The sequence below is a fragment of the Trichosurus vulpecula genome, chromosome 7 (assembly GCF_011100635.1).
Source record: "Trichosurus vulpecula isolate mTriVul1 chromosome 7, mTriVul1.pri, whole genome shotgun sequence".
NCBI classification, from domain to species: Eukaryota; Metazoa; Chordata; class Mammalia; order Diprotodontia; family Phalangeridae; genus Trichosurus; species Trichosurus vulpecula.
In genome coordinates this window covers 91,608,149-91,635,758 of record NC_050579.1, presented here as the reverse complement: position 1 = coordinate 91,635,758, position 27,610 = coordinate 91,608,149, and the positions used below count along the sequence as shown (strand labels likewise).

General features: G+C 37.1%; 1 protein-coding gene across 1 annotated transcript in view; it reads left to right on the top strand.

Moving 5' to 3' along the window:
* Positions 1-27,610, top strand: part of PACRG (parkin coregulated) — a 634,177-nt gene that overhangs the window by 356,976 nt on the left and 249,591 nt on the right. Inside the window, exon 4 of the mRNA XM_036767762.1 lies at positions 10,918-11,067. Within this exon, the coding sequence (XP_036623657.1) occupies positions 10,918-11,067 (150 nt within the window). The remainder of the gene's footprint in view (positions 1-10,917; positions 11,068-27,610) is intronic.

The window sequence follows — 27,610 nt, the reverse complement described above, 5'->3', positions numbered from 1 at the left end:
GGCACAAATATTCCATGTGAACATTTTGGGATGGATTATCTAAATTTGTACATCTCCCATTTCTTTTGAGCTACTTCAGTTCTGCTTTGCTCATAGAACACAGCACTTTCTCTAATGAAGGCATACCATGCTGGGCAGTTTGGTGCCAGTGTCTCCCATGTCACAGTATCAATTCCAAAGTTAAGAGAGACTTTGAGAGTGTCCTCGTATCACTTCTTCTGACCCCCAGGTGAATGCTTGCCCTGTGTGAGTTCTCCATTAAATAGTCTTTTTGGCAAGCATATGTTTGGCATTCAAACAATGTAGCCAGCCCATTGCACTGAGTTGCACTCTCTATAGTAGAGTTTGAATGCTTGGCAGTTTAGTTCGAGAAAGGACCTCAGTATCTGGCATCTTATCCTGCCAGCTGATCTTTAGAACCTTCCTAAGACAATTCAAATGGAAGCAATTTAGTTTCCCAGCATGGCACCAGTACACTGTCCAGGCTTCACAGGCATACAATGAGGTCAGCACAACAGCTCCACTAACCTTCAGTTTGGAAGTCAGTCTCATACCTCTTCTCTTCCACACTTTCCTTCGGAGCTGTCCAAACACTGAGGTAGCTCTGGCAATGCATGTGTCCACCTCATTATTGATGTGTGCATCCCTGGAAAGTATTCTGCCAAGGTAAGTGAATTTATCCAAAGTATTTAAAACCTCTCTATTTGTTGTAACTGATGATTCCATGTATGAATACTGTGGTGCTGGCAGATGGAGCACCTGTGTTTTCTTGGTGTCAATTATTAGGCCAAAATTAATACAAACAGCAGAGAATTGATCCATACTCTGTTGCATCTCAGCTTCAGAGGGTGTATTAAGTGCACAATCATCTGCAAACAGAAAATAATGCACCAACACTCCTTCCATTTTGGTCTTGGCTTGTAGACTTCTCAAGTTGAAGAATTTACCATCAGTGCAGTAGCTGACCTTGATGCCATGTTCATCCTCATTGAAGGCATTTGACAACATGGCTGAAAACATCATGCTGAAAAGCATGAGAGCAAGCCCACAGCCTTGTTTCACTCCATTGGTGATTGGGAAAGCACAAGAGCATTGTCCATTATCCAGAACCCGGGCAAGCATGACATCATGAAATTGACATACAATACTGATTACTGGCAACCAAATTTTGATATAATTTTCTATAAGCCCTCATGATTGACAGTATCAAAGGCCTGGGTCAGATCTACAGATGTTGTGTACAGACCTCTCTTCTGCTCCTGGCATTTCTTCTGGAGTTGTCAGGCAGCAAATACCAATATTGACCTTTCCTCAGCCCTTTCTGAAGCCACACTGGCTCTCAGGTAGATGAACATCTGCCAAGTGAAGGATTAGCCTATTAAGGAGGACTCTGGCAAGAATCTTGCCAGCAGTAGGGAGAGACCCCCTATGATTGTCACAAAACAATCTAGTTCCTTTACCTTTATAGAGGTGGTCAATGGAGGCATCCTTGAACTCCTGGGTGCCATATAACCTGGAAAATTTCAGTCAGCTTTTGTATAAGCAATGGACTCCCTACCCTGTAAATCTCAGCTGGAATAGAATTAGCACTATGTGCTTTGCTAAATGAGAGAAGCCTTAATGGCACTCAAAACCTCTTCTTCAGTGGAAAATTTGTCTAGAGAGGGATTGCCTTCAACCTGAGGTAAATGGTCAATGGCTTCAGCATTGATTGAGAGCATTCCATTGAGAACACTCTATGGAAGTGTTGAGTCTATCCCTTCAGGGTCATGTCCTTATCAGGAATCAATGTAGCTCCATCAGCACTGAGTAGTTGAGTTGCATCATAGGTCTTTGGCCCCGTAAATAGCCTTCAGGGCATCATAAAAGCACTTTGGATTGTTACTATCAGCATAAAACAGAATTTCATCTGCCTTCTCACTGAACCTAGAATCCTGCATCTCTCTAAGTTTTGCTTATACTTTACTTTTGATGGAATTAAATGCTGCCTTCTTAGAGATGGATGAACTATCCTGCTGGCAAACTCTGTGGAGTTCTCATTTTTCATTTAGCAGCTTCTGAATTTCACCATTGTTATTGTCAAAACAATCTTAATGTTTGTGAGTGTTCCAATCCAGATGAGCAAATGCAGTGCTGTACACCAAATCTCTGAAAGCTGCCCATTCCTTTTCTGCTTCACTGTTGCCAACTGTGTATTGGCTCAACTTTCCCTCCAAATTAGCAACAAACTGGTCCCACTCTGAGAAGTGCCCTAATATGTTGACATTAATTCTTCTGGTAATCCTTTTGCCTTGGGCCACCACTTTTGTTGAATGAGAATATTTAGCTTGGAGAAGATAAGTCTATTATCAGTCCAGCACTCTGTGCCACACCTTGCCTTTGTCACTCTCACATCTTGTCAGTCTCTGCTCCTTACTGTCACATAGTCTGTTAGTAGCCAATGTTTGCTGAAAGGGTACACCCAGGAAATTTTATTGCATTTAGGTAAATGGAAGATAGTGTTGGTGATGTGAAAGTCATGAGATGCACAAGTCTTTAGTAGTAAGTGATCATTGTTGTTGCTGTTTGCAATTCCATTCCTTCCAAGGACTCCCTGTCATGTCTGGTAGTCTAAGCCTACTCTAGAATTAAAGTCACCCAGAATTATGTGCTTGGTCCTCTATTGTTACATTGATGATAAGCTCCAGATCTTCATAAAATTTTACTTTTACCTCATCAGGGTTTGTCATGGTGGGAGCATAGGCACTGATGATGATGGTGTGGTATTTTCCCGCAAGTCACAGTCACGCTGTCATGAGCCTGTTGTTCCCTCCTTTTGGTAGGCATATGGGATTGTTGACTAGTTTTGATTGCAAAACCTACGCCAGCTTCACAGGGCTCCCCTTCACTGCAGCCACTCCAGAAAAATGTTTATCCAGCAATAACTGCAGCAAGCTGACCTTCATTTGCCAGCCTTGTTTCACTTATGGCTGCTATTTGAGTGCAATACCTGCTGAGTTTTCTCACAAGAGCTGTTTGTCTTTCAAGTCTTCTGGATTTTGTATTGTCTATAAGTGTGTACACATTCCATGTACAGATGATGAGTGGAATCATCTTTGCAGAAGTTTTTGTCCCTTCTTTTGTATTTCAACCACAGGATGAAATCCCCATCTGCCACAGTAATCAGGCCAGGGTTGGGTAAGTAGACAATTTTTAGGACATCTTTTCAAGCCCTTTCCTCACACCAGGAGGTAAACAATGTGAACCTTAAAAGGCTGCTTGGAGATCCAGGGGGCTGCCAAATCCCACCACTGCTTCCAGTGAGAAGACAACTTTATGACCTAGGCTGCCTCTGGGCAGGGTTGTGACTACAGCTTCCAATGTATCTGTACCTGCTTCTTCATCACTTGCCTATTGCCACAAGACATTGAAAATTGTAAGATGGAATGGGTGATGTCTTTTGATTCATGTATAAATTGGATTTTAGTGAGGCAGAGTTGCACAAAGTTATCGGCCTCACTCTTCCAGAGACATCACAGTCCAGTGGCGGGACAGAGACAAGACAATTGGTGATGGCTGGAGATGCAGTGGATGACCTTGGCATCTTTTATGTCTAACCAAGCTCTAAGTGCTCCACAACACCTGCTTCAGCTGCCTTTGTGGCTGTTAGAACACATTGTTCTCGTCTGCCCATTCCACCAGGAGAAGTCTTTATATACTTGGGGTGGACACTCCCCTAACTCACTGATGGGTTTGATACCCTTTGGTTACCCTCAGCCTGGTTTAGTCTGAATGCCAAAATGGTTTATCAAAGTGTGGCTGCTGGGCATGCTACAGCTTCTTGGAGACACCGGTGAGAGTTAGGTGAATCAGGTGGACACCCAAGGTGGAAAGCAGTCCTAAAAAGGGCTTGGCAGCCCCTGAAGACACCCTATACCCCATTAAGATGAATAGCAATAACAAATACTTCAAGGATATGAGGTTTATTAGTGGGAGAAAACCTTCTCCTGATACAAATACATAACCTTTTTTATGTCTTAGTGATCGTCTTTGAGGGTTTGGGGGACTTAGAAATTCAGACTTGTTGATAAGGCAAGTAATACAAATCCTAATGCCAATACTAATAGATTATCCTTTTTGGGCCCAGACTTAGTAATCAGTACAGATTATTCAAGAAAATGGTAGAAACTAGTCAACACATCCTTGGACCCTACATGACCACCAATAGAATACCTGCCAAAACTTGATCTGTTTGATAGAATTATACAACAGAAGCTTGCTACCCTTCTTGCCTTGACAAATTACAGACATCCATGCCACAAAGCTTTATTTAGGAGGATATCTACCCCAAATATGTGAAGACTTCCCCCGTGGGATGGGTGGATGAGAATAATTTGTTCCAATGGCCTTACAAGTGGCTGAAGCAGGCACTGTGGAGTGCTTAAAACTTGGTAAGACTTCGAAGACACCAAGGTCATCCACAGCATCTCGGGTCTTCACCAGTCATCTTGGTTTTTGTTTTGCCACTGGATAGAGTGAGGCTGAAGACTGCAGCTCTGTCTCCCTTAAATCCAATCGTGCGCAAGTCAAGACAGCACCCTGTGATGTCATTGGTCGTCTTTGAAAATGAAGGACAAACAACAACCCATACAACAAATCCAAATGTTAAGTTATTTTTGAGAACTCAACTATGGATCTACAAAAACTTAAGAACATTTTTTCTTAGCTATCACTGTACCAAATACTCATCCTCTAAACTGCATGAAAGAAAGCTACCAAAACATAGATTAAAATAAAAATATATATCAAAATCACATGGGAATGGACTTTTGTTGAGAATAGAGAAGATGTTTACATCCCAATGCTATTTTTCCCAACTACAAAAAGTAATTATTTCATCTACTTCTGCAATAATATGTAGAATATTAAATGTAAACAAAAGTGGTAGGACAGCAACGTGTCCTGGAACAAAAAAGTTCCGAACTCTGTTTAAAAAGATAAGAATGAGATCATTATTATCATCTTCATTCATCTGCTGAAAAGGCTTCAGGGCCTGTGGTGGTGACCACTACAGCAGGCAAACCACAAATATTCATGAAATGGACTAGAGATATGAATACTTCTTCATATACTCACATGATATAACAGAATTGAAAACATATTACCAGGTATAGACAAGTGCTTCATACTCCTTGTTTCCAGTAGTATCCTTGGCTTCAAGTCGTACAGTAATATATTGGAGACAAATGCAGGGCAATCATGAGAAATAACTTCACCCCTAAATGCTGTTTAAGATAAAATGACATCTGAAATTGATGAGTTACTTGTATCTAAAGAGGGTAAACTTGAGGTCATTAAAAATCTTCACTTAACATAGACTCCAGAAATTCCTCCTAATTAAAAAAAGGATGAAAAAAATAACAAAGTTTCAAATAATTTTAAAGAGGAGATATACATACTTAAATTTCAAAAACCTCTTTTTGAGTTTTACAGCACAAATCCAATTAACAGACCAAATGTACCAAAAACAGAATAACTCAAAAAGCTGGCATTTTCTAGAATCAACATATTCTCCTTTGATATATGACAGAAAGTACAAAAACAGCTAAAGACCTGCACGCAAGGCTATAGTCATCAGTTGTTGTCAACATAACAAACACAGAAGGAAAAGGTGGAGCTGTCAAGAAATAATCCTAAGGACAGGCATATTAAATGCCAAAGTGGCAGAAGCAACTTGAGATAGTTAATAAAGACCTGTGGAAAGGCACTGGAAGACAAACATGTAGTAGAAAACTTGAATGCTATATCACACCATTGAAGACAAATGGAAAAATCCAGAACAGAATCCAGAAAAAAAGATACACACACACACACACACACACACACACACACACACACACACATACATATATATACACATATGTATACATATATATACACATATGTATACATATACACACACACACACATATATATATACATATATATTTTTTAGAAATTCTAAATTTCCTTAGGGATTGAAAATGAAATTCCCTTAGGGATTGAAAGTGAAAGTTGAAAGGATTTATTATTGTTGTTGTTCAGTCATTTTCAGTTGTGTCTGACTCTTCATGAGCCTATTTGGAGTTTTCTTGGCAAAGATACTGGGGCGATTTGTCATTCCCTTCTCATTTACAGATGAGGAAAGTGAGGCAAACATGCAGGGTTAAGTGACTTGCCCAGGGTCACAAAGCTCATAAGTATCTGAGGCCGGATTTGACTCGGGAAGAAAAGTCTTCCTGACTCCTGGCTTGGGATTATATCTGCTATACCAATTAGTTGCCCCATTAAAAGGATAAAGTGATAAAAAGAAGTCAAAGCTGTGCAAGAATCAAAAGAAGTAACTCAATATAAAAAAAATACAGATTGGATCAAATGCAAAACAGAAACAACAGAACATTTATATCAGAGGAGGTGACTAGAAATTGAGGGTGTTTTTTTTCTTTTAATAAAACTAGAAAGCAGTTGGACAAGATGAGATACACGATTATTGACTCAAATGTATTATACTGCCAAATGCATTTATTAGCAAAGCATTTTACTATTTTCTTCTCAGTTGCAGCCCTGATCCCATCTTTCTTAACAAGAGAAATTGCATATCTACTAACAAAATATGAGAAAAGCAGCGATCCTCCAAATACGTATTATGTATTCATGTGCTATATACAAAGCACTTTAACTTGTATTATTAAAAATCTATTAACATTGGCCAGCAAACAACATAATGGCTGAAGAGCAAAAAAGGATATGCCAAAAAAATTCCAGGGTCATAAGGATTACTCACTATGAATTTGATAATTATTAGAACAAACTACCCCAAAGTGCTGTGACAGTTGTACTGCTTTTATTGATTTATTGAAAATCCTTTGATTCAATCCTGTACTCATGGCTTTTATTCCTGTGCTACAAATATGTAAGGAACTGAATATAATGAAAATGTTAAAGTATTTGATGTTCAAATCAAAAAGTGTTCTCTAATACATCAGCAACAAAATGTCAAGAGCAATTTATATAAAATATTGCATATTTTAGGGAGACATTTTAAGCCTGTTGTGGATTTTTGTAAACTTAAACCCATTATTATATCTCCCAAACAGAACTGAATATGATCGCCAATAAGACTAGCATATATAACTAAATTTCAAGGTGCATTGTGACAAAACACTCTAAGGTGTATGGAGTGCTGTGGGAATTCAGAAAGGGGAGATACCACAAATGTTTCTTAAAGGGAAGTAATACTTTAGATTTCTTATCTGATTATTAGTGATTTATGGCAAAGCCTACAAAAATGAATGAGTGAAAAGTATTTATTGTTTACTACATGCCGCACATTGTGTTGAGCCTTGCAGATGCAAACACAAAAGCAAGATAGATCTTGACTTCCAGAAGCTTATGATGAAAAAAACACATCGGGGAGCAGTGACTAGAGAAGGAACTTGTGATCTGGGGAAGCACAATCAATGAAGAACAACAGGGAAGTTAACTGACATTCCTTTCCTGGAGGCAAAGATAGTGTTCATTTGATCATAGTTCCTAGAATAAGACATAGAAAGCTGGTGCTAGGGGAGCATACATTCCCAGGGAGTAGAATGGAGAATTGGGAAGGAAGGTTGAAGATGGGGCTGTGTGGGCCCAGGAAGTACAGAATCCAGTGACCTAGCTCCTGTTAGCCATGGTCTCTAATCATAGCAATAGTGGTTTATACCTGAAGACCTAATCTATAATCACCTGTAATCCTCTTAGGTAAACAGCAATAGCTCTTCTTTTACACTACTTTTACTTTGTTGTTAGCAGTTTCAACTACTTAAGAAGCTGTATGTAATATTGTTCAAAGACATATATAATCAGCAGAATAGACAAAATATAGTGATCTGGCTTGGAAGACTCTAATGGTTGGTTGATAATACTAGTTGATCCTTCCCATAAAACCTTTTTGAAACTGAATTTTGCATTTCAAAGTCTTCACTAAAACTTCACTTAAACAATAGTTACCAAGCCTATCACCAGACTACTAAATATAACTCTTACTCTCTTTAAAGCTATGAAAATCTAAGTTTGTCTGATTATCTTAGCATGTCTGTTTTAAAGAAAAATATTTGAGTTTGCTTAAACACACACATGATCATTTCTTGGTTCTTTTATTTAATTGAGAAAGTAAGGACAGAGAGATTTCCAGCTTTGTCCTGCATCCTAAATACCCCACGAAGAGGAAGGGAAATAAAGGAAGCAAAGCTAAAATAAGAATAAAACAACTTCCCCTTGGATAAAGTTCTAAGGGAATTTTGTGAATACTCCCTTCCTTTATATTGAATCCACTGCAAAATATTGAAAACTTTGTTCAGACATTAACAAATCACTCAAGGAGACCTTGAACACCTTCCTAGTTCTCATTAAGAGTAAGCATTTAAGCGTTTTTATTGGGCATCAACAGTTGGCTGCCTTGTCACCCTACTCTCAATTCACTAGCAGTTATTTCTGCCATATTAATTCTGGTTAACTGTGCAGTGATGCAATTTGTTACTTAAAATTAGCTGTTCTAGGGACAGGACATCTAGCAAATAATAAATTGGTCAGTTCAGTAATATGTATAGACGCAAATAAATGGGCAGATATTTGAGTCTCATTTACAGGTTTAGTGAACTCACTTAACTTCTTTAATCAAGACATTTAAGTTCAGCAAAACCTTTTATAACACCAGTGTTGGAGATAGCGCAGCCACTTTTAGTCTGTGCTATATTAGGTTTATATGATTTGTAGCTGTTATCGGGGCATGTGTCTGAATCCATGTAGTGATAAGTCATTGTTCAAAGGGCTCTTTAGTATTATCTTGGTTGGTCCCCTAGTTTCATGGTCACCTTGCTGATAATCACCATTATGAGTCCATTCTTTAGTTCTAGGTACTGGGATAGAGACCAGATCTTTGTTTCCATTAGCACAAGAAACTCCTAGCTGAGCAAAGCCCCTCTACTAATGGAGGTCTGCACCTTCTTTGTAACTGAGTTTTGGAGGGTTATGTTAGGTTTTGAGAGTTTACGTGACTTGTACAATCAGTAGATATCACAGATCAAACTCTTACCCTGGTATGCCTAGTTCCAAGGTTACAACTGTATATTAACTCTACTCACCTATTCTCATGTGCACAACAGGCTAGACTTGGGGCTATTAACCTTTAGCAGGTTTTTCATGCTGTAGACCCTTACTTGTATTACAATATTGGGGTAAAGTCTTTGAGTGATGGAGCAACACTGTCAGGAAACTTTTAGAAGTTCAATGGAACACAGTTTTGAAACTACCCAATGTCATATCATTGAAAATCAAAATTTTTAGAAAATACCAAAGTCTAGATGATTTCATCTTTTCTCCAAAGGTACAACTCATGTTCACATTATTTGGTGATGCTCTTCTACTTGTAGATTCCTAGACAAGTTATAGAATACCTTACAATACCCGTCATGCTGAACAGGGCTGGCGAAATCATTGTATGGTACTGTGAGATAGCTTCTTCTCATTTTTCTGTGAATTTTCAAATAGACTTCCTAGTAGGACTGTCATAATTTCAACTCATTTTAAACATCTTCTAGTTAATCATCCCAAATACTTGAAATCATATTATTATTAAGTTTTAGCCATACTCTATTTCATTTCATCACTATCACCATTCTTGCAAATAGTACATTCTTTGTGATCCAGGTCAATCTTTTTTCAAAGAAATAAAAAAAATCTTATGACCTTTGGAATCACATAAGAAAGCATTTTCATTGATCTTTACTCTTGCTTTAATAGTGAATGCTTTTACCTTTTATGTGTCTTGCAAATAGTACTGTTTACCATTTCTCATCCTGTCCCTCAATAATATTACTTGCTCATTATGCTTCTTCCTAGTAATCTAACCCTGAATAATAGGGTTACAGTTTGGTCTGTGGCATATGCTGGCTGCGCAAGTCACCTGAAGTCTCAAAACTTTACATAACTCTCTAAGACTAAGTTACAAAGAGGGTGCAGACCTGCGACAGTAAAAGGAGTTTGCTCATCTAGGAGCTCCTTATGCTAACAGAATCCCTGTTCATACAAACTGACTAAGTAAGGGTTCGGAATGGTGATTATCAGTAAAGTGAAACCTTCTACCATCAGTGGCTTTCCCATTCTTTGCAGGCCTCTTTAGAATTTTGGGCGATATCTGAAAGTAGCATTTTGCTATCCTGCCTGTCCTTCCTCTGTACCAATATAATTTGTCTGCTTTCAGAAGCTTTCTGAGATCTTTGACACCTAGATTTCATATGCTTTGCCTCATTTTTAGTCTTAATTTTCTCTGTGTTTAGGATGCTGGGTGGCATATTATGGTCATATCCACAAATGATATTTATAGTATTTGTAAAACCTTTATAAGCTTGCCATTTCCCTCCTCTTCGAACATTTGTTTCATTGCAATTTGTTTCATTGTTTTAAAAATTACACGGCTTGTTAAAGCTGTAAGAAATAAGATTTAACTCCCCCAAACAGGGAGATTGTTGCTTAAAAATTGTATTTGCTATCAGTCTTCACAAGTTCCATCAGCCCCAGTAGTGCTTACTCAGTTATTGAGGGGATTTTTATTGGTGGTCTTTTTGGGAGGGATGGATGTGCAAAGATGCAACTAGAAAACCTAGTTAGTATGAGGGAATAATGATCTCCATTCTTGGGGTTCATTAGCACTAGTTGTGGGAACAAATAATAGTCAGACAAGGCAGTGTTTTATAACATCATGGCGACAATCCATCTTTCAAAGCTAGCCTAATAAAGGCCCACTGATGATCCCCAGCAGAGTACAATTTAATTAAATTTACCCATTAGAGGACTTCTTCCCAATCCTCCTCAACATTGTAGAAACTAATTCCCTTTTTTTCTTTTTCTACAATACAGATGCATTGAATCTCCGTAACCGGCAGGTCATCTGTGTCACACTCAAAGTCCTTCAGCATCTAGTTGTTTCAGCTGACATGGTGGGTGAGGCTTTGGTGCCCTACTACCGGCAAATTCTCCCCATCCTAAACATCTTTAAGAATATGAATGGTGAGTTATTCTAGTAGTCACTATGTCTTTCAAACCCTAAAGCAAAGAGTGGCTTGGGGGTAAGGTTAATTAACAACACAGTTAGAATTTATTGCTGCATATAAACTCAAATCCATTTGGAGTTCTAAATAACGTAACCCCCACCCCATCTCCTGCTACTCCCTAAGGATGCAGTAAAATTAACAATTTCATTTATTACTCCTCACACGTACAGCTTATTTAACACAGTACAGAAGCACTGAAGCAGTTCTGTAATCTCCCAATAATTAAATTGTAAAGTTTTTAATAGTCTTTTGAATACATTAGTAAGTTGCAAAGTTTGTCTCCTTTTTAGTTATGTTTTTATCTTGGGTTTTCTCTGCAAAAATTTTCCTATCCTCCGCTTTATGATCATATTTTTAAGTGAAAGTTGTGTTCTTAATGTGTAGGTGATTTATTATTAGTTGTCATTTTTATGTTCTATTGTTATAAAAATAGATACATGGAAGCATTTATTTTTTAAAAAGAAGATACTAACATTTCTCCATTTGTTTTGAAATGTTATTTTCTAAGTAAAATTTTGACCAAGTAAAAAGAATAGGGATTTTTTTTTTCTTTCTCATACGATGTATAGGCTGCCTTGACATGCAGAAACTGAATTTATACTTGTTTGGAAAGATTAATAGAGTTGTTATGGTAAAGGATCTCCTTTGTAACCCTCTTGCTGTGGTATATACCTAATTATCTCCTATGGTGTTAACTTTGTGGTTTGATAGTAATTTTTTCAATATTTGAAGTTAATTTCTGACAGTCATGTTAGAATTAGGGTTAGAATTAGCTATGTTAGAATTGGAATGGATTAATAATTAGAATTAAACATGTAAGAATTAATGGAACACCACATGAAAATCTTGCAGCCTAATCCCTCTCTGGAGTCAAGGGAGATTCAGACTGGGAAATCTGGGGGAGGAAGGGGCTATCATCTATGAAAACTTTAATACATTATCTTATAAAGTGCCATTTGAACTGTATTTACTTGGCAATAGAATATTTTAAAAGAAATCATGTAATTATCTGAAAAGATAAAGCCAACCGCTCAATAGTGTGGTCGCCATATGCATTTTACACTATAAAATCTTAACATAAGGAGCTCATGCCAAATATTGTAGGATCTGTGATGTAATGAGTAACCATCCTTTCCACTTGTAATTATGAGTGGATGTGAGTTGTGGTAGATGTTCAAGCATAGGTATTAGTTTGATTACTTGTGCTTAAAAACTAATCATTTCAATAATAGTCATTTTCTTTTTTGAAGGAATTTATTTCTAAATTAGTAGAACAGAAATTTTCTCTATCAATGCTAAAACTCTATAATTAGTCATACCAATTCATTGTGGGCTCTGTTTTCATATTGGGGTCTATTAAGGAAAATGCCCACACAGACATGATGACTTAAAGCTTCTGATATATAAAACTTAGATTTGTTCAACTCAATATCTAGAAACTGATTGGTTAAGAGGAAACTCATGATGCTAGACTTGGTCACAAAGAGCTAAGTCTGATTCATTCATTTTCATAGTCGTGTGACTCTACAATCCACTTAAGTTCTTTGAGCCTCAGTTTCTTCATTTGTAAAGTTGGAATGGTGACGCCTGAGGTATCTACTTCAGAAAATGGTTTTGAGGCTCAGGTGAGATAAATATGTAAAAGGCTTTGCAGATCTGAAATCAAACCAATTCATTATGCATTTATTAAATGACTACTATTCCCTGGCAATGGGAAATAATATAAAAATAATAGAAAGGAAAAAATCCTTCCCTTAAGAAGCTATCAGGGAAAATAAAATAAGTACATATAGGTAAATATTTTCTATGTAATATAAATAGAAAGGAGCAGGGTATGCAGGGCAGGGCAGATATTAGCTGGGGGGGTCAAGAAAGCCCTTGTACTCTGTTAGCACTTGAGCAGATCCTTGGAAAGGGGTAACAATTCTTTGAGCTGGAGTAATGGAGGGAGTGCATTTCAGAAATGGGGGAAAGCCTACATAAAGGCATTTAAAGAAAGGAGTCATGCATGCAGAATAGCAAACAGTCCAATTTGGCTATGATATAGAGTAGGTAATAGGGAATAAAGTATACTAACCTTGCATATTATGGTGCTAGAGCAAGAGGGCCAGTTATTCAAGCGCAGAGGACAATTGCTGAGATGAAGTGGTTAACTTACAGGAACCAGAGCCAAGTTGATAGCTTGGGTGGCATATGGCAGGACTGGAGATTGTATTGAGGATGAAAAATAGGATGATTAGACATGAGACCTGGAAGATGGAAAGATAGGAGGTCATGGTGGGATAGATTTCTTAATCATAGAAGTGAAATGGGGTCAATGGTGAGATGAAGCACAATACCATTTAAGTATGGGTCTAAAGCTGAGGAAAGGCATAGGTTTGGTGTGGGAATTGATAAGGTTGATGAACTAGAAGGCCAGCTCCTTTGAGGGGACATAAGGATGTATATTGACCTAAAAGTAGAGCATAAAAGCAGTACTTGGGGAAGGAGGAAGATTGCTAACAAAGTAGTAAACACTTCAAAAAATAAGGGGCAATGGCCTTCGGAGCTAGCAGATAACTACAACCAGAATCTGGATCAGATGATAGAAATGAGTAGAGTGAACTTAGAAAGATGCTGCTGTGAGTGGTGACAGGTGGAAGGAGCACATGTTTTCATGTGCGTGGGTCTTGACCCCAGCAATGGATTACTATAGAGAAAGAATACGAAGCCATTTTCCTATGTCCTGCTAGAATAGGAGCAAGAAATTAGGACATTTGTCTGTCCCTACAGAGAAATATTGATGACTAAAAATGAATTAGAGTAAAATAGTGTACTCTGGGATCACTTAATATATTCTTATTAAAATAATGTTTTAAGAAACTGTAAATCTCATTAAAATATCATCTTGAAATAGTATAAAACATAGAAAAATCCTGTTTGGAACTTTTCTAAATGAGGGCATTAGGAATTCTACTTTAGAACTTTTTCTCTGCTCAATATGTTTCTGACATTTGGAAAAAATATTAGTTTCAGCTTCCATTCCTACTAATCTTAGAAACCTGTCAGCAAAATGCCAGGATACCATTTACTACATTTCCAAAGGGTCATATTAAAAAATTGGAGCATTCCAGCAATAAAAAAAAAAACTATTCTTCAAAAGGGCCATTTTTACCAGTGGATCCAATTGCAGGACTAGAAGCTTATCAGAAGATTTCTAATTTACAATAGTACTTTTACTGCTAAAATAATTTAGCTTTAACAATCTTTTTACAAATTCTCTTTTCAGGATGATGTGATTTTGATTTGGCATCTAGTGTACAGTATAGTATGCTATACAGGGCATTCAATCAAACGGCTTCAATCTTTACTAATCAATATACTTGTTATGCATATAGTTAGATGATAATATATGGGTTAAGAATTCATATTTTCAAAATGTTCATAAAATCACAAGCTTAGAATTGAAATAGACTTTAAAGGTCGTTGTGTCCAAAATGTAATTATCTTTCTACAACATTTTTGACAAGTGATCAGCCAGTTTCTACTTTGGAAGACTAACTCATAGATAATCCATTCCTTTTTGGAACAGCTCTAACTCTTAGAAAGTTTTTCCTTCTAAAATCTGTTCTCTGACACTATATGAAATAAAACTTATCCCTCTCCTATATAATAACCCTCTTAATATTTGAAAATGGTAATTGTGCCTTCCTTAAGTCTTTTTTCCACTCTAATCATTCCCAACTTTTTCAGTTATTCTTCGTATGACCTGATTTCTAAATCTTTCATTATGATGGTCCATATTCTAATGACTATTCTCTCTAGGTTGTCAGTGTTCCTTTTATAACAGGGCTACTAAAACTGAACACAGCAATCCAGATATGTCTTTACTAGGGCAGAGTATAGTAGAATTACCACTTACCTTGATCTGGATATTGTACTTCTGTTATTGTAACATCAGATTGCTTTAGTTTGGGAGGAGCCCCATTATGCAGTTGAACCATATTGAACTTGAAGTCAGCTAAAACTCCTTGGTCTTCCTTACGTGAACTACTGCTAAACCAAGTCTCTTCTATCCTGCACTTGTATAGTTGATTTTTTTAAACTTTAAGTATAGTGCTTTGTGCTTATGAATGAAAAAGCAATTTGTTAAGCTCCTATTACGTACCAAGCGTTGTTCTATGTGTTACGGATACAAATATAAAAAAAAAGAGAGACATTCCCTGATCTCAAGGAAGTTATTTTCTTGGAGACAATGCATATAGGAGAGTGGTGGCCAATGACAATTACAGGGATGTTGAATGGAACCATAGGACAGTTGGTTACATTACTGTACAGATAATAGAGTCCTTTTTGGAATGTTAGCTGCTAAATTCAGTTGTTCTGTACTAAATTTAATCTTATAAATTTCAGACTGTATTTCTAACCTTTTGATACCTTTTCAAGCTTTTTTTTCTATCTTCAAAATATTAGCTGTCCTCTACCCTTTTCCTCACTTCAATATTGTTTTATCTGCAAATTGTTAGATAACCTGATTACTCTATGTGTGTTTATCAGATATTAGACTCCTTGATCATTATGTCAGGGCCCTTAAATTTTATAAGAGAATTACGTTGTTCCCTTCTCCTGATTGTTCTAAATAGACTTCCTATTCTTCTGTTCAGGTAGGACTGTATCCCATGCCTCCTTTTTTTACATCACTTTGGTTCCCTCTTCTTGGCTGATATCCAGGCTTCCTATATGGTCAGCTCAGTTAATCTGCTTCTGATGAATGACCACAGTGTATTAAAAAATTTTTCGTTACCATAATCATTTCCTGATATACCACTACCTAAAAGATAGGTGGTGTTATATTGAATTGAACCCTCTTATTGGATTGACCACTCCACCGTAACAAAGAAAAACAGTTAAGGGGAAAAGGTCACCACAGTGTGGTGACCACATGTGACATGAGTACATAAAGAATTCTCCCCTTCCCCTTAACATCTCACCTCTCTGGAAGGCACTGTATACTTTTTACCTTAGATACTCAATGTTTAGAACAAAATCTTTAGTCACCTAGACCTCCTGCTTTTTAAAACACTGAGAATATCATGAGATGATGTACACATGAGAAGTAAGCTTGAGGGAAGGAGGAAAAGTGAGGAGGGAGCAGCTGTAGCCACAAAGTAATTAAGTTGTGTGGAGCAGAGAGAGAGACAGTTATAGCTATCCTTGTCCAGTAAGTCTTAAATATAATATTCTTGCCAGCCTTGTCCCAGGAATATGGAGCAGAGAAACGTATTACCCAGAAGGGCCATGCTAGGAGAAGAAGCAAATATGACAGCCCGGTCAATTATGTAGAACCATTGAGAACTCAACAGGTATAGAGGAGGCTAAATAGTACATATGATGAAAAGCAAGATATCTTGGTACCTGAGGATCAGCAGAGTTCAAGGAGCTAGTAAAGATATGCAGAGTTAGGCAGAAATGTTAGATACTGAGAGAGAAAGAACGGTGTGTGAGTAGTGAATAATATGAGAGAATTTGTCCCACTGATGATTCTGCAAGTAAGAGTTTGAGGCCAACCTCACATTCCAACTTTCTCTTAATACGAGATTCAGCTGAAGCAGTATTAGCATTACCCTTGAGGGGAATGGCCCTTTCTCAGTAATAGTAGATGCTAAATAAGTCTAACCTCGCTAAACACATTTAATAAGCATACTCTTGATAGATTCATTCATGTCTTTGATTGAGATGCTGAACAGGATAAAACCGAGTGTGGGACTTTTGGCATAGCAGTAGAAATCTCCCTCAGACTGATGTCAAATTGATTTTCACTCAACTACACAATCGCCTGACTACTAATATACAGCTCACATTTTGAGACTGTAACGTATCTTGTTAAAATCAAAATATACTATGACAGTCATTTAGTTTCTTTAGAGTGAATACATAATTCCTAGTGTTGACCATTTTCTTTCTAAAGTACTTGTAAGCCATCTCTTTTAGAGTAAATTCTACTATTTTTCCAGGGCTCAATATGAAGTTTACTAGTCTATGTTTCATAACATACACCCTTTCCCCTGCCCCTTTCAAAAACTCAGGACATTTCTAGTAATTTTAAAAGTGATATGATGTAGTGGTAAGAGCACTAGATTTGGTTTTGGATGAGATCTGGGTTCAAATACTTCTTGTAACATTTGATAAGTTAATAGGTAAGTCCCTTATCTTTTGTATAATTTCCTAATATGTAAAATGGGAACAGTGATACCTGCAATATTCCATGGATTTGTGGTGAAGATCCAGAGATGGCAATAGGGACTGGGCCCATATTTAATTGGTATAGGAAATTCCCAGGTGAGAAAATCCCTCTACCAACATAGTTCAATGCCTTCTCTGTAACATATTCTTAAAGGTGCCTAGAGCACTCAAAGATTCAGTGACTTGTCCAACATCATGTGGCCAGTATATGTCAGATGTAGGACTTGAATCCAGATCTTCCCAGCTTTGAGGTACATGGTCTATACATTCCACCATGTTGCTTCTTTGTGAGGATCAATAGGACAATATTCATGAAAATCTTTGCAATTCTTAAAGTGTTCAATGAATTAACTATCATCTTCATCCATAATATCCTCACACTGTCCTTTCGAATGTGACTGTTTGAAATTCTGAGTTCATCAGATTTCTTCCTATGTAGCATGATGATTTCCTTAAATGTATTCTGTTTTTTACCTGAAGGTACAGTATGATATACTAGAAAGAGTACTGGACCCAGGAAGAAGGCCATGGCTGGACCGTAGATTTTACTATCATTGTAACTCTAGGCATATCATTTAAAATCAGTGGGTTTCATACCTACTCTGCCACCTCCTAAAATTATTTTATGGATAAAATTAGGTAATATATGTGAAAACATTCTGAAAGCTATGAAGCACTGTGTAATTGCAATGTATTTTCTTCCTCATCAGGAGTATTTTTTTATTATTTTGTCATAATTTCATTTTAGAGCCTCTGTCCCTCTAACACCATTTTAGAGGGCAGTATACAATAGTACACTTTAACACATTCGAACTACAAATACATTTTATTGAAATTTTCCATATAATCTTAACATAGTGATTTAAATTACCAAAATGTTCTATAATTGAAAAAAATCCACATTTTTATAGCAAGCTTAAATTTTTCCTTTCATTAGGTTTGAAGCTTTTAAAGTTGTACTTTTCTGGTGTTCTGCATCATGTTATCTGCTGTAGTATCATGTGAAAGCAAAAATGTGGGTTTTTTTAAAAGGATATATGCCTTTGTTTTCTCACATACCATTTTCATAAACATGTTACAGAAACATATATGCATGTACATAATTGTGTTATATAAAAATATATGTGTAAACACTACATATTGAGGTCAGAAGGTAAGAAAAAAACAGAGGGTTTTTTGAAGATATTCCTTCTGAGGTAGTTGGACTTGTCTCATGGAGGATGTAAGTCTTGAAGGAAATGGGAAAAAGGAATGAATTTTACCTTAAAACTTCTCAGTCCATCATATATGACCTAGAAACCTAAGATTAGGAGTGGCATATTTGAAATTAAGGAATCTCTTATCTAATGAATCGGTCATTATTTGCATAATTATGCAGCCAAAAAAGTAGTATAGTCTTGCTAAAACATTTGGAGAATGTTTTTTTTCTTAAATTGTTGAAATCTTTTGTGTGTGTGTATGTATGTGTGTATATATGTATATACATGTGTATATATGCTAATATTTTTCCACACTGTATTTAGACTATATATTGAGAGGTAGGGAAAGAAGAAAGCTATGTTATGTATTTTGAAAAGAAGCCCTTACCTATTTAAGCCTTCTTAACTAGTAAAGATGATGTATTTTAAAGTGTTTGAATTTTAATCCTAAAATTCTTTCACTTCTAAAAAATGAAATTTTATTAGTTCTTGGTGTTAAGACCTGTGGATAAATCTCTAACAGCACTATGTCTTTTTTTTTTCAACAAATCTGAGGAAAACTTTTTACATATTTATTTGCATGCATCTTTATGCCAACTAGGTAAATACATTAAAAGCAACGAATTCTAGAACAAGACACTGCCTTCCCTGAATGATTCTTACCAAATGTGGTAATAGTTGCACAAAAAACAGAGGGTTCCAGTCAATCAAGGGATCTCTCCAGAAAATAGGGACATTGTGCTTGGTTTAATCTCTTAGTATTGCCCCATGTTATAGCTGTAAAACTTTTAATTCAGTATATTGGCTCATATTTGTGAATAAAATGCATTGTACTATTAATTTTGCAGTTTCACTTATGAAAGATATAAACTTAAACCTTCCCATATCCTCAGTTTTTCATAATGTTTAACATTTATGACAGAACATATCAAAGTAGAAATTACTGTTGCACATGTGACAATAAAGCTTTTTAAGGAATATTTTGTCCTGGGCTTTTGTCCTCCTCTTTACCTTAAAGTAGTCACAGTAAAGATAGAATATATAGAATGAAAATAATGTAAAGAAAGACATCTATTTACATATCCAAGAGTAATTGTTAAAATGGAGCAAAATAGGCCTGAATTTTAAAATGTTAAAAATCAGAAAAATTCATTGTGGTGTAATGGCCAAAAAGCCATCTTACAGTTAGCAGGATTCAAATACTGCTTTGGATACTTAATTAGTTGTGTGACCTGGATAAATCACTAAACTTTTTAGTATCCACAAACAACTTTTTAAATCTCTTAAGTTGCTATCTATGTTACCAGATAGAATCCCCACACAGGGAGCTCTTTACATCAGTGACCTGATGGTCTCTCTGATCTCTTCCAGCTCAAAATCTGTGATCCTATGAAAACATATTTATGAGCAGAAAAAACACACAGACCACTAATGTGAGTCTTCTAAAGTGTCAAGACTATGTGTCCATTTCCCTTTATAGTTATTATTTCTCTTTTATTCTGTGAGGATCCCAAGTCAACAGTTCCTACAGAGAAGCAAAGTTTGTAATTAAAAAGCCCAATGATGAAAAGGAACATTAAAATTCTACATAGGGCATATGTCAAATGAATCCTGATGTATGGCCATCAAACAACCATGTGGCAGAAATTAGGTAGATTATTTTAAGCTAAGGTCTACAGTATCATCCATCCTATGATGAATCCTATGGTGCATAGTCTCAAACCCAAAGATTAAGTAGACAGATTGCATATAGCCAGTGTGGAAAAAATTCTCAATCACATGTCATACTGTACACTCATACTCAAACTCACCAATGGTAACACTTTTAATTCTCCTAAGTGAATAAAAATCTTGTAGGTTTAGCCAACATATTTTCAGACTCACCAATGTGTCATTAAGGGACATGGCTAAATTCCCTGCCCTTTGAAAGAGAGAATGTGCCACTGTGCTGGTTCTATAATTCTATTCCTTTAATTCCACATGGCAGGGGAAATATGTTTGAGGAAAAAATTACCCCTAAAGTTTAGAATCAGCAGTGTCTCACAAGCCAGAAAGGACAAGACCAAGAGAAAGATGCCATGGACTGGCTTCCAGGCTGGTGGCTTTTTGACCAAGAGAGGTGTTATGGTGATGTTTGTAGGGCGACAAAGAGAATCTTCAGGGGTATTGTTAGTGTTCAATACAAGATTTTTGCCGTGGGAAGTTCAGAGAAAAAGACAAGAAAAATGAGGGCCAAGGCAAGGAAAAGCCAGTTACAGCATGAATCAGGGTGTGGGTTCCTTAAATGCTACCCAGGACTCTCTAGGCAGTTGTATGCTAGGCTTGTCCCTGCCTGCCAGTGCATCTGCTAATCTTTTAGCATTGGGCGTATGTGTGTGTGTGTGTGTGTGTGTGTGTGTGTGTGTGATAAATACAGTGGAAAATCATTGTTCTCAGATATGAATGAATGCTTGGGCAAACCTCCCCAATTACTATGGCTGCTCATTGATCAATATTCAGGAAGACACACAGAGGGAGAGGTTCAGGGCCCTGTGCCCCTCACTAAAAATGGCCTTGGCCATAGCATCCTAGTGGTGAGGGCAGGGGAGAATGAAGAAAGCAGATGTTAAGTGACTTGACTACGGCCAAACATCTAGTAAATGCCTGAGGCCATATTTGAAAGCCTTCCTAACTCCAAGGCCAGGGTTCTATCCACTGTACTACCTAACTTGCCTTCCTAACAATGTGTAGAAATTCAAGTCTAGGAATCAGAAATACAGAGGCGCCATTATCTCATTATTAGGGATTTCCAAAGCTTTCAAGTTCTAATACTTACGCCTTCCTATTTGGCTTCTAGCTAACTAAAGGAGGCTCATTAGAGTCATTATCCATAGCATTTTCTCATTACTGTGGACTAAATGCCAAGTCAACCATGTTTTTCATTTGTAAATTGGAAATTACCAGCCCTTCAAAAAGAAAAAAAGATTGAGTTCCAGTTGGGTATATCTATAAGTGAACATACAGCAGAGCAGATTTCCTCCCAGTAAAGAGAGGCTTAACACAGGTACACCAGGACTTGGAGTTAACAACCCCACCTTCATTCCTTTATTTTAAGAGGTTCTTAGCATGCTCTTGTATTATGCAAATAGGAAATTAGGGCAAAAAGTTGGCAAAAAGTTCTTATCTTCACTTTTTGCTAGGTAAAGTTGGGATTGATTTCTGGGAGTTGTTGGTGTTTGCTCCAAAACTCCACTCTTCCTTTTCATTACCAATATTCCCAATTCTTAATGAAGAGCGTCAACATTTTCTTTCAGAGACATTGTCTGGTCTATTGACATTTGCCTAAATCCAGTCAGCATACAGGCAAATCTATTTATTACAAATACTCAAGATGTACGCCAAAGGAGAGAACACAAAATTTTCCTAATGGAAATTAACATTCTTTTCTAGTAATATAGCATAAATTATTACTTAATCTGGACAAATAGACAAATAGTTTTATCTAAGGTTTATAATTTAGAGCAGCTTCAGTTTGTAATCTGCCATTTTAAAAAAATCTTTTAAAATATGACCTGTTTTAAAACATCCTTAAACTGCAATTTTGAGCATCTAAAAATGATTCCGAGCCTCATTCTTAGTTTCCTTTATGTGAACATTTTCATGAGCTCCTCCCAATGACTTAAAGAAATCTCTATAGTAATAATAGCTAGAATTTTATAGATAATGCTCTAAGGCTTGCAAAGCAGTTTATATATTTCATTTGATTTATGTCACAGAAATCTAAGGATTATAGAATCTAAGGATTGCTTAGAGAATTAATGAAATGCTAAGCAAGTTTTCTAATACATGGAATTCTCTTCCTCACAATCATGTATATATCATGATGAATACATTCACATATGTATTATTTAAAATTACAATATATAGCAAAGTAATTTATAATTTCAGAAACCAAAAAATTTAGAAGGAAGTACTCCATATCTTAACTTTGTATTATTTTCTTGAGGGTTATCAGGCTTCCAATTACAGGAATTCATTCACATGCAACATAGCAAGAAAGTGGATGAGGCTTGACATTTGCAGTCATGCCTTTGACAGTTACTTTTATAACCAAGCACAAACTAGAATCTGCATTTTCCTTCTCCACTCATTGGTGAGTCTGTGGACTCCTTTTCCAACCTACAAATGACATTTCAGTGAGTCAGAGAAAGTTTCAGTATTGTCATTCCTCCAAATTATTGGTGCCTCTTTATCTTAGCTCTACTATGGTACCTGCGCAAAAGACCCAAGTCATTCTTCCTGAGACCACGTTGAATTGAAGACATTTTCTGTACCTGAGAGAAGCAACATGCTTCGTTGAAAAAACATGAAAATTGAGGGGTCTAGGGAGACCTCGGTTTGAATCCTACCTCTGACATTTACCACCTGTATGATCCAGGGCACAATTTCCTCAGCTAAAAGAAGATAACAATACTGGTACTCTCTGCTTTGCAGTATTGTCATGGGGCAATTGCTTTTTAATGTGTGTTGTATAAAAGTGAGAGATTATAACTTCAGAAGATCTAGGTAGGCACTTCCTTTTTCTAATGCAAATCACAACCCCACCAATCCTTTATGGGTCAATGTGGCAAAAAGCAAAATACCTATCTAGTGAGCTCTCTGACTGTCTTTTGATGATGAGCATCTCCTGTTTTAGAAGTGTCCTTATGTGACAGGCACATAGGCTGGCAGGATCTGTCAGAACTTATTCTCAGTCAACATAGTCTCTGAGAACCCAGTGCCATTTCTACACTGCAGTGAGTCATCTGTAGTGTTGAAGCAGAAGATGGAGTTATCAACACAGAAAATATTTGTAGGTTTTTTTTTAAGTCAAACATAAAAAGATGGAGAGGACACATGTAAGTAAAAACAAAATCAACATATACTTTTATTATCTTTCATAAAGTCTAGACTTGTGAGTCTTGTTGATAGAAAGTGTTTTTGTTACCCGTCAGTTAAGGTCACAGAGAAGAAAATACAAGGGCATTTGCAGAATGTAACACTGCAAATCATATTGACATTGTTTTGCTTTATACCTGCTTTCAGTGTTACGTACCAGTGTACATCCAAACCAGTGTTCTTAGTTATAAAGAAAAAGTAATGATAGTAAATGCTACTGTGACTAAGTTTTATTCTGTACCTTCCAAGGCCAATTTACTCCTTTTCCTGCTAAATACATTATCTTAATAAGAGATCCTTTGTGATGCTAATTATAGCCATTTTGAAATGACTTTGTGGAGTGGAATAGTAGCACTCTCCTAGCCTGTGTCTCTTTACCTGGCTTTTTCTTGTACTTCTTGAAACTTTTGATACTTCTTTTTTTCCCTAAAATAATTTTATTTGAAACTTAATTTCATATATCTCACTATTTCTTATTTCACTTCAGGCCACAAGCTAAAAAATAGTCAGTAGTATAAGTACTATTATTTTAAAAGCAATCTTATAATTGAGTCACAATACCAGGATCATTGTCTATAGGAATTAAAAGACAGTTCTCCCACTCTACTCAGCAATGGTTAGGCCATTAGGTAGGTTACAAAGTGGGACTACTTGGAGAAGTTGAAATGTATTCCTAACAAAGATTATAAAATATCACTTTGTGTATTTTTAAGAACATGGTAAACACCTATGGGACAAAAATAGTTCAGGTACAATCCCCTTGGAGAGCAACGCAGTATACAGAATGGCCTTTCAAGTTTCTTTGTAGCCCTGTGATACTATAATAAACATAAAATAGGAAAGAGTTTTGTGAGGTTAAACTAAATCTGAGTAGGTGTAACAGCAGGTGCTGGAGATTAGATAGAACACCTAACAGTGGAAAAGCTAAGGCAAGGCTAGGGGGATAGGCTTGGGAGATAGGCATGGCATTAGGCCAGGCCCAGGGAAGGAATTTAGATATCAGTGGTGAGATAGAAATGGGACTTGGGATCCAGGTGGACAATCCAGAATAGGTTTTTATACAGGTACCATAGGTCAGAGCAAGGTAGTGGGCCAAAACCAAACTGGCAATCAGGAACAGAAAAGGCACAAACACTAGGAAGTATGATGTTCTTATGGTTTCCTTGTTTCACGTTGCTCTATCCTTTGAACCTGGAGTCACTTACCATCCACTCATAGATTCATGCCCATGACAGACCTTGGAATCTGACAGACCATGGACCAGTAGCACCTCAGGGGTTCAGCATCAAGTCAGTCTTGCTTTCTGTTTGACCTTGTAACTCCATGCTAGTTACTGAGCCTTTGCTTTGATCCCCATTCCAGTAATTGGGTCTCTGTCCTATTCCTATATATCTGTTCCTATTTTGGTTCTCTCTAGTTGCTCAGTTTCTTAATTTTCTTCTCCCTGGTCTTTCTGGGGATTAGTGTCCTGCCCTTGGGTCCGGTTCATTGCATGCATGGGTCACTACTCCTGCAGTTGAACCCATGTGATGCTGAGTTTTATCTGCACCACTTTTACAAGGACCCTTCTCAATTTCCTGCGTTCCCTCATTGGGTCCGCCTGGTCTGCAGGTTCCACCTGGACCTACTGTACCCAATGATGGTGGTGATAACAAAAAAAATAGCTAGTATTTATGTAACACGTTAGAGTTTGCAAAGCACTTTACAAATATTATCTCATTTTAATTGTCACAACAACCCTGAAAGGTAGGTGCCATTGTCTCCGTTTACAAGTGAGTAAACTGAGGCCTACAGGTTAGGACACTTGCTCAGTATCATATAGCTATTAAGTGTCTGAGGCAGGATTGAACTTGAGTGTTCCTAATTCCAGGTCCAGCACCCTAAAAAGCTAGTGGTAGACTGGCTCCCTGAAAAGGAATAACCTCCTGGCACAATGTAAGTACCAGTTATGACAGAGAGCAAGGCAAAGAGATCAATTACCAGTTATTCAGTTAAGAATGAGTTAATCCACAGAGTAGTAGATAGAGCAAAAGTGTTAAGGAAAACAGACATGAAGCACAAACAACAAGAATTCTTAGATACTTAGATCACCTTCTACCTCAGCCAGAAAACTTCTTAAATGTTGCCTGCTAAGGCAATAATGAATCCCAGGGAATGGCGGCTACTCCCCACATCTGGTTAACTCTGGCATAGGACTACTCCTCCACCTGATATCTCCTGGCAACATGCAAACTATGTGCTTCATTTTCATTTTCCTGACTCCACCAAAGATTTCTTTACAGCCCTGAAGAGTATGGCTTCATCATCCACATCTCCACAGAGCCACTAAGAAATATAGATGTGTTTACCCTCATTCCAGACTGAAGAGGAATTTTTAGAGATGGTAATACTTTAAACTCTTGACACTTTTTTCCACATTGAGAAAGAAGACTAGCAAAGTATAGATTCTTTGAGAAGGGGCAACAGCTTGGCCCTTGTCACAGCTTTTGAAGAGGTTACTGCTATCTCCAAGGCTGATGTTAGCAAACAGTAAAGCTCCTGGATTCAATGGTAGACCTGCAAAGATATTCATGTAGGAAGAAGAATGTTGCTCAAAACCCAAAGACCCTTGCTTGACAAGTGAAAACTCTGAAAAACTGCCAATGTATATATCGAAGATGCCGCTATCCTATATCTAAGAAGAAGGATGTGAAAGCTGTGTCCAGCAACTAATCTGGATTTCTACTTTCCATAACTGGCAAAGTCATTGCCAGAATCACACTGCATTAGAAACTTCTGGAGTTTCAAGATTCATAGGTCTAGAGCTTGAAGAGACCTCAGGGACCATATAGTTCAACCTCCTCATTTTATAGATGAGGAAACTAAGACCCCAAGGAACTTAAATGACTTGCCCAAAGCCACACAATTAACAAGCATCATAAATAGGATTTGAATTCAGAGAGTCAATGCTCTTTCCCTTGTACCACACAATATGCCTTTAAATTGTATGGTACTCTAAAATTCATGAACTTTTTTTTGCACAAGGTATGAAAGAAAAGTAATGGGAACAGCATCGCGCTCTTGGTGCTATATTCAAAGACTTGATTTAAAAAGAAAAAAGACTTTGACGCCATTAACAGAATTTTACTTTTCCAGATGTTGGGCACTTCTTTCCTTACTCTGATAATGACTTTCCACTTTCATCCCAGCAGCCTTCTCACCTGCAGATGCCTCCGTATATCTATTGCCCCCCTACTCCAGTTGGTTAATTCCTGCCTGGAATCTCCATTTTGGAATTTGCCCAGTCTAGTGTGTATTTACTTCTCTCTTGGCTCTGCTCCTGACCTAAAGACTTTTCCACCTTCCTCCCTGCCCCACACAAACTTTTTTACTTTTCATCTCTCTTTCATGTATGTCAGTATATATTATCAAAATGTACGATCTTTGAGACTAGTTTTCTTTTTCTGGTATTTATTTCTAGCACTTAGTAAAGCACATGGCATACAGTAAGCATTTAATATATGCTTTTAATATGTGCTTTATCTGTCTATAGTAAATAAATTTGACTATTTCCACAAATTCATACCAGGAGGATAGAGTGATGGGAAAGATAATGCTTCATCTGAACTGTGTAGCAACTCCAATGTAGTTAAAATCAGAGGTAATATTGTCTGTTAAGAAGTGACACTTACAAGGAAATCTAGGAACCAAAATATGGAAATACTGGGCAAAGCATATGAGTGAAAAGCCCTGGAGGGAATAAGTGAAGTAATTTTGTCACTAGAGTATGCTGCAGACCACCTGGAAAAGAAGAGGAAGTAGGTGCATAATTTGGTAACAGATCATTAATCTGGCCCAGGACATGCTGTTGTAGTAATAGAAAATTTCAATTATCCAGACTTCTGGTTGAGCTCTCTTCCAAAAGCAGAGTCACATTAATGATAACTTCATGATTATAAAAATAAAAAACCAACAAGGAGAAATTCCATTTTGGATCCGACTCCACTAACATGAAGGAAATGGTTGCTGAGGTAGAAATGATGGAAATCTTGGAGGAAATGCCACTTCCTCCAAGACTTTGTGACAAAGAATAAAGCCAAGTGCAGTTTAACAAGCCTCCTAGAGGGTGAAGGGAAGAGAATAGCATTTAAATAGCACCTACTATGTTCCAGGATCTGTGCT